The sequence below is a fragment of the Fragaria vesca genome, linkage group LG3 (genome assembly GCF_000184155.1).
Source record: "Fragaria vesca subsp. vesca linkage group LG3, FraVesHawaii_1.0, whole genome shotgun sequence".
Taxonomy (NCBI): Eukaryota; Viridiplantae; Streptophyta; class Magnoliopsida; order Rosales; family Rosaceae; genus Fragaria; species Fragaria vesca.
Genome location: NC_020493.1, coordinates 27,003,568 through 27,012,156, shown reverse-complemented (window position 1 = coordinate 27,012,156; position 8,589 = coordinate 27,003,568). Strand labels below are relative to the sequence as shown.

Below are 8,589 nucleotides of genomic sequence, written 5' to 3'. Positions count from 1 at the left end.
TTGTAAACAAATCTATGTAAAGCCCTTTTGATCAAACAAGAGATAACACAAAATGGAGAAAATGGAAGACAGAGATAGTTGTCGAATTTGCTTTGCTAATTCTTTACTTCTTCCGGAACCAAAGAATCAGCTAGAGAATGTTTCTTTCTCACCCTAACTTTTTCTTTTCTGCCATCAGTGCTATGTTCTTTACTTCTTTTGGCTTCAAAGATTAACAAGTAACCAAGCATATACTCTTCTATGCATATACAGATGCATAAAGGATGTTTAGGGTTCAAGCATTCTTTTATTCATTAATTCTCTCAACAGCAAAGAATCCAAGCAGTGTAATTTATTTGGTCTGTTGGATTAATAATGTCTCCTATTGCCGGTCACGAAAGTAAAAAGCTTGTGGAAATTATTGGTGCTTATGGGTCCTATGGCATCTTGACCTTGGGTCTTAGGCCATCTCCAGTAAGAGAGAGTTATATTGGGATCAGGGTTATAATTTAGCCCTCAAAAATATTATTTTTTATTCATAGACTACTAAACCATCTCCCGTAAAAGAGGGCCAAAGTTTAGCCCCATCAAATATTTTATGATTTCATAATATATTTTTCAATATTTTTCACTTTGCCTATAAAAATACTGTCACATTTGTAAATATGAGTATCACATATAGGTAGTATATACGTAGAATTTCTCACTTACGATTTATTTTATTATAACAATATTTGAAATTGGACCAAAATTAATTTTTGAATTATTTTGAGATATAAAATATTTTGCATATGTTGTAATTATGAGATGAAAAGGAAATCCAATAGAAATTTGACAATTGTCATAATTTTGGTGTTTATCAATCAACCCACATGCACATTTTTAATTTTTTAATCTGATTTGGGACCATAATTTGGTTTGGCCTGGGCTAGCCAAAGGGCTATATTTGGCCCTTTTGATGGCCCTTTGTCCCTCTTCTGATTTGCTGTTGGAGACCAAAATAAGACCAACATTTAGAATTTGGCTCTATAGCCTCTATTAATGGAGATGGTCTTAGGTTCTACCCATCAAGCTAGCTCATAACACTTCTGATATCAGATTTTGAAACAAGGGCAATTCAGTTTAAGAACAATTCGACTGATCACTTCACTCTTACTAGCTAGGTTGCTCCAATATCTATTGAAAATGTAAGGGTGAAATTTTATTTATTACTAATTTACTATTGAGGTGGTCACATCAATCCCATCCATCTTTGGATCAACTTTAACAAATATTGGAGGGTAAATCTTATGAAATACTTATGTTTCTAACCTCGAGGAAATAGAGCTCCATCAGCTTCGGCTATTACAGGTCAACAGGAGAGCTAGGCTGGAGAACTCCAATAGTGAACAAATCTATGTAAAGCCTTTCTGATCAAACAAGAGAGCGTGATAACACAAAAAATGGAGAAAATGGAAGACACAGAGATAGTTTGAACGGAGAAAAGAGAGACTAGAGTGTGTCCAAATGGTATCAGTCTGCTTTCTACTCTTTTCATGCCTGGAAAGCTAAAGTCTCTGTGTCAATAGTTCTCACTTTATACATACCAAAGCATTCAAATTTCAAAAAATCCCGTTCATGTCCCACTCACTATCTTTCTTACTAAATCATTCAAACTACCCATGGATATTTACAGCAACTTCCAACACAATTCACTGGAAACTTCCCAGAAACTTCCCACCGATATGTATCATTGATATTTACATCAACTTTTCCTGCCCAATTCACTGTTAACAGCGAGAGCCAATAATGTCTCCTATTGCAGGTCATTGCCTCATTGGAACCCACCAAAGGTAAAAGCTTGTGGAAATTATTGGTGTTTATGGGTCTTATGGCATCTTGACCTTGGGTCTTGGAGGACTGCTTTCTTTTTTACCAAAACTATTCTAACATTTCTACGTTCTACACATCAGGCTAGTCATAACTCATAACACTTCTGATATCACATCCTTGTAACAAGAGCAATTTAATTCAAGACCAATTCAACTAATCACTTCACTCTTACTAGCTAGGATTCTCCAATCTCTGTTGAGATCCTTGTCATTGTCCATTGAACTTGAATGTAACATAATTATGTAATTTGCTTTTGATATCACAAGAATGGGTGTGGCTTTATTTGTTTGTTGGATTGGAAAATGTAACGGTGAAATATTATTTACTACTAATTCACTATTGAGGTGGTAACATCTATCCCCATACAACTTTGTAAAAATCCAATAGTTTCTCCAATGGCAAGTCCAAATACCCCACCAAACGTAAAGAGCTGGGAAATCATTGGTGCTAAATTGCTAATGGATCCTATGACATCTTGACCTAAGAAGTAAGAACACTGAGCTTAGTTTTGGAGGACTCTACATTTTGAAACCAGTAAAAACCAATTCTATTTCTAGAGCATTGAGCACTTACTGGATTTCAGTAAACTGGTAAGAATACAAACCCAGCGGCAAGAATACCTTGAGACATTTCCCAGAGAATGCCGACTGATCACTTCACTCTCAGTAAGGATTCCTTTTGCAGTTTTTTTTTGTCCATCGCCTTCGAGTTTCCAGCTAGATTACCAGCCTCGACATAGACTAACGTATGTGTGGTTGAAACAAGCCTCCATCTGGTCCAAATAAAATGAAAACAGAAAAATTCACTGAATTTATAGTAACCATCATGAGTAAATTAACTATATTAGGAGAGGAGTTTTGTTTTTATAGCATAACAAATCTTTTAGCCTATAGATCAAGTGACTTTGCACATTGATACCTGAACTGAACCGACATGATCATCCACCCAAAATATAAAAGATAAATTGATAACAAGTACTTTTCTTTTCTCATTAGCAAGAAGAACTGTCTAGTTTCTTTCATTCATTTGATCATTATTTTACATAATCAATTGATGTCAATAGATCATTTCAGTATATATGATTTCCATGGATTTTCTCATCTTATTAAGGCTAAAACTTTTACGGAAGAGAGGGGAAGAGTGGATTCAAATTCAACCAAAGGACAATAATGTAGGGGACATTCAACAAAGTTGGATGCAGAAACAGTTAAGTGGATGCTATGAAATTTGCTCAAGTTTCAGAATTTTTGTCAATTTATGAAATTTCTCACTTTCCCACATCCACCTACACATACCAATCAATATTTAGCATCAGTACATATGCCTACCATATTAACCGTTAAATGTGAACTAAACTCACTGAATCAACCAACCAACAATTTCCTAGGCATCTTGATCAAACAAACGTGACCTTAGATTTGGACTACAGGTTAAACCTGTACAACCATCCAACCAGAAAATTTTTCTTTGTTAACGTTTCATCAGAAACTAGTTCATATCTATAACATAGAACAACTAGCACAGTACCACGATGACTGCAATAAATGATGTCTAAAATTATATACACATCCATCGGCAATAGCATTGAAGAACTAAATCTTGTCAAGGGCTCTGAATTTCTATACAACATCATATGTGTATATCATACAACATCAATTATTCATTATATTGATGATGATGATAAGGAAAAATGAAAAACATGGATCCAAAAGAAGCAGGCTCCGTCAAAACAACCAAAACTTGGAACCAACCTAGAAGTCTTTTGCAAATCATGTCACTGACCAAAAGCATATGTAATAAAAGCACCCATGAAATGAAGATAATTGCTGAATCCAGGTAATGCAGTAAATGACACTAATAGTAGATATGGAATTACCAGGTTCCACTCCTCAGGCTGTAGGAATGGAAATGTGGACATTAATGGGAACCTATCCATGTGAAGGAGCAGAGACCACAGATAAAAGAGTTCCCCCTGCCAATGAACATTGTAATCACATTTAGCAAGCATTTTGGAAAACCAAATGTCCCAAAATCAAAGCTTAAACTGATATATACAAACAAACAGACAACCAATAGATATAAATGACAATCACATAGCACATACACTGTTGAGAAATTTTGATTGGTACTTGCATGATCCATAAAGGAAGAACACAATGCTAAACTGTCTGAGTTTCGAAACTGAGCAATGCAGAACGACCCAGCATTGAGATACATGAAACCAGTATCAATGAATCAATTGTACTCGGAGAGAAAATCCAACACAAACTAAGAAAGCCCCAATTGCCAATCAAACAAACTCAAATCAAACGCAGAGTCCATAAACTGATCAAATACACACATGCAGAAACACTATCGAGTAAACAACAATCGTAGAGCTACTCGATCATCATCATCTATCGAGTAAACAAAGTGACGTCACTTGTCCTTATTTTCCTCCGAGTAACAGAGACGATGATGACAGGTGGGTAATCTCCAGGTGCGGAAACCGGAGCGTCTAGTTGAGCGAGCGGCATGTGCATATAAAGACCGACCCAATGTATTTGTTTGGGCCTAGCCTCTCTTGTATGTTTACAAGGCCCAAATAACCAATAAACCGTTTTGTTTAAGGTGGTGTTGTCATGTTACTAAGCTAAAAGAGAGACAAATTTCCAGGATTTCTGATTAAACTTCCTGGAAACGGAACAAACAAAACAACCTCACACATACAAAATTTAAAGCTCAAACTCTGTATGTCAATATATATAATGAAAACATTAATTCATGATTCACCAACTTGAAAGATATAGTTGATAACATTCATATTGCATGATTAAAAGCCAATTGAGGAATCTCCTTCTGAACCATAGTACTCTTTCTCTGTTAGCCTTTCATGTCATGAGTTGTGTCAAAATAGTAGGTACTGCAGACAATTGAAACAGAAGCTATAGATAAAAATGTACACATAACATATAAGCGCGCATGTCTAAACTTCCCATACATCTTGATCGACAGACGCAAAATAAACTGAATAATTCATGAATTTACAATCTCAAGGTACACATTGTTGGTTAAGATAGCAACTCTGATCTCTCATTCTTCTCCACAAATCAGCTCTGGTCACTGATCCCTCCAACAATATCTGATATTGAATTTGATATAGAACAATTAAGTAATATACAGCTAAGTGTCTTGGTGATCAGCAAGCAGCATAACCAAATGAAGTTTATGATAAATCCAGAATCAACAGCATCCAATTAATTGACTAATTCAAAAGCATTGCCCCAGTAGCCGCTCTCGAATGCAGGTTTCTATTTCTTGATGAATGTATAATGAAAGGTAGCTCAAGCTAATATAAAACAGACAAACATATATTTAGCGATGAGCACTTTACAAAGTTCAGACAATTACATCATTAGGTAAATACTCAACCAAGCCATGAGGAAGATAAATACGTACAAAGATAAAAGACAATTATTAAACATCCACATGGTAAATGAAAAATCTTCTTCTAGGCCATTGAAGATCGCTTTGTGTTTCTTCTAACGATCAGCTTTGTAATTATTTGTCCAACTCAGCAACTCTTCCCCCTCACTCTTCATACTCGGCCGACTCACCCAACTCTTCGCTCTCGTCCTGCTCGTTCGACTCTTCCTTTTTGTCAGACGAACTAATAGTCAATTTGAAACAAAAAAGAAGTAAATAAGCCAGGAATCTAATGTCACATAATGTTGACATGCTATACTCTTCTTGATCTATTTGGAAAGTGGAAATAATCAGCTGGAGGCATAAATTTAGAGGCAAAGCTAAACTAAAATGCAACCATCAGACTGTATAATTTATTTAGTAAACCATTCGAAAGCAAAACATGCATGTGTTTGAATTAAGAAAGTTAATATTTGTCTTTGTTTAGTGGCAGGCAATCGTCTGACAAATCAAGTAAGTTTATTATAACAAGGAGCTGATTAGAGCGGAATATTCAATATTCAGTAGTGTGTTGGAACTCTCTAAATAGTAAATACCGACGTACCTATCTAATGGATATGGAAGGCTCATGGAGGTGTATCATGGAGTTGGACCTGTTTCTCGCTGTGGAAGTCAGGAACAGACACTGAAAACTTGGGGCAGTACCACAATTTCAATTCTTCCAACGAAGGACACTTGATATCAAAAGTAGCACTTTCATAGTACAACACCGGAAGTTTCGTCAAAGTTAATTTTTTTAATCTTGGAAGGATGATCTTCTTGTTGCTTGCTTCAACTATCCTTTCCAACAGGGGGCATTGGTGTAATTCTAAGAAATTCAACTGAGAAAGACACTGAGCAACATCATAGGTGAAGAGACTTCCCTCCAAGTTGCACCATTTAATGGACAAAGTTTGAAGATTCTGAAACATTGCAGGTGGAGTAGGTCCCTCACGTATGCTTCTTACAGTCACTAGATCAAACAACACTATCTTTCTCAATTTTGATTGTTCTGTCTCCAGTAACGCTTCATACCTAAACACATATTCAATCTCGTCCATTGAACTACACTTTAGTTCTTCCAGATTTGGTAGTCTCTCTAACAATATTGATGGTAAAACAACATTCCCCCAGTTGTAACAAGATTCTATGTCCAAGAACTTCAAATTGCTTAGAGACCCAGGTGGTAGAAATTCAACAGCACATAACTCGGCGCAATCCAGCCTAAGCAGATATAACTCTTCCAAGTTCTCGAACAGAGGTTCTTTTGGAACCCATGTTTTTTTCTTCGGAATACCTTTTGGAACCCATTTTGATGTGTTCATCGGCTCGTAATCACCGGTACCATCAACAGTGAGATGCTTCAGGCTATGTAAACTTCCCCTCTCATATTCCACAAAAACGTCGATTAAACTAGTCTGTGGGCAATTATACCACCTCACTAGCTTCTCTGCTTTTTTTATCACCGTGTTGAAAAACCAGTCCGGGAAGTTACTGATCGAGTCAAGTTTCAAGAATATGGTCCTCTGATCAGTATCATCATGTCGATAAGACTCATATACGTCGGATAGCCTTTCTTCATCTTTGCCGATATATATATAAAACCCGACCCAATTCGGATTGCGCTCAACAAGTTTGGGGATACATTCTTCATTGTAGATCCAAACATGCAGAATTCTTAATTTTGACAAGCCAGTTACCTCATCAAAGGCAGAATTGGTTTCATCCCCTTCTCCGTCCACCTTGCTTCCCCAGTCCACAAATCGACATCGCAGGTAGAGTTCTTCTAGACTATGCAACTTTGATAACAGTTTGGATGGAATCTTATAAATATATCCGTCAGTGACATCCAACACCCTCAGATTGGTCAAATTTCCTATTTCTCTCGATAATTCCTTTAATCGAACGTATTGCATACGAAGAACCTCAAGCTTCGTAAGTTTCCCCACCATGGAAATATCAGTTAGGCTCTGGCAATCTAAATAAAGAGCTCGAAGGTTGGTTAGGAGACCAAATGATTGAGGTAGTAGTGAAATATCAATGTCCCTAAGATCTAAGACTCTTAATTCATTGGCGCTTTGAAAAAAGGTTTCTGGGATCACTCTTAGTTCGTCATTATGGCTCAATGACAAAATCTGGAGTTTAGGACATACCAAATGCGGTGGTAGCTCGCGTATACGATTATGCATTAGTGAAATAGCAGTGCAGCCTTCGTCTAAGAGTAATCGACTTGGCCAATCATCTAAACCACATCCAGCTTTTACCAAAAACCGATGCCCACCTTCAGATTTTGAAATATTCAGGGCTGTATCTCGGACGACATCATGCATCCTTACACGTCTATATGGTAGATCACTTTCCAAAAGCAAGCTAGAATCTATCAAGTACTTGACCACTGTATATGCTGTTCCTCTCGCTTCATATATTGTCTCGGCATCTCGAAACAGTCCTATCCCGATTGCATACCTAAACAAGTCTTCTATATTGATAACATGATCTTCTGGGAATAAACAACAGAGTAAGAAGAATGACTTGTACTCCTCATCTTTCAAGTAATCATAGCTTAATTTCATACATTTAAATGCATCTTCCTCGTGGTCAGGGTTGGCACTTTGCGACTTCTCTAGTCGTTGTGCTGCTTTGTCCCATTCTGCCAGGTCCTTATCTCCGAGTGCCCTTGCAACTGCTATCAGTGCAATTGGTAGACCCTTACATTCTCCAGCTACCTTCTTCGCTACATTCACGAAGGTGGGCGATTCAAACGATCGTCTTGCATTTCTCACAAACAAGGTCCAAGAATCTTGATCTGAGAGAGCTTTGAGACTGATCTGTTTATGGCACTTCATGGCATGACAGACATTCAATCTTCTTGTGGTGAGTAGCACTTTGGACTTGCACTTTTGAAGCTCATTGTAGGTGGGAATCCCTATCTTTGACAACTCTGTTCTCTCCCAAACATCGTCCACAATTATCAGGAGTTTTTCTTTTTTCATTATCTCATTATGCAACCTAGCGGCTCTTCCATCTTCTGTCTTCTCAACGAATTTGATGCCCAACAAATCTGCCAATGTACCTTGAATTTTTTTCAAGTCAAGGTTTTGGGATACGACAGCCATAATCCAATGGTTAAAAGTACCATTTCTGCAGGCTTGTGCAGCTACATGTCTCACCATGCTTGTCTTTCCAATGCCGCCCATGCCACAGACACCAACGGCAATAATCTTGTCATCTGTTAGCGCCTTCATAACCTTGTCTGTCGCTTCTCTTGTTGCTCCAAATGCTTGGAAATCATCT

At 37.3% G+C, this 8,589-nt stretch overlaps 1 protein-coding gene and 1 non-coding gene across 2 annotated transcripts; both read right to left on the bottom strand.

Moving 5' to 3' along the window:
* Window positions 1-2,375: 2,375 nt before the first annotated feature.
* On the bottom strand, window positions 2,376-4,291 carry LOC101315320. Its single transcript, XR_184325.1, has 3 exons — window positions 3,956-4,291; window positions 3,728-3,823; window positions 2,376-2,623 (listed from the first exon to the last, which is right to left on the bottom strand). It is a non-coding gene; the product is annotated as an uncharacterized LOC101315320 (transcript).
* Window positions 4,292-5,882: 1,591 nt separating this feature from the next.
* LOC101290848 (disease resistance protein At4g27190-like) lies at window positions 5,883-8,540 on the bottom strand. The gene has a single exon (XM_004296270.1). It carries the CDS (start codon window positions 8,538-8,540, stop codon window positions 5,883-5,885), a length of 2,658 nt encoding a protein of 885 aa, XP_004296318.1.
* Window positions 8,541-8,589: the final 49 nt, after the last annotated feature.

Coding starts and splice junctions, on each gene's coding strand:
- LOC101290848 (XM_004296270.1), bottom strand. CDS start 8,540: ATGAAGGCGCTAACAGATGACAAGATTATTGCCGTTGGTGTCTGTGGC.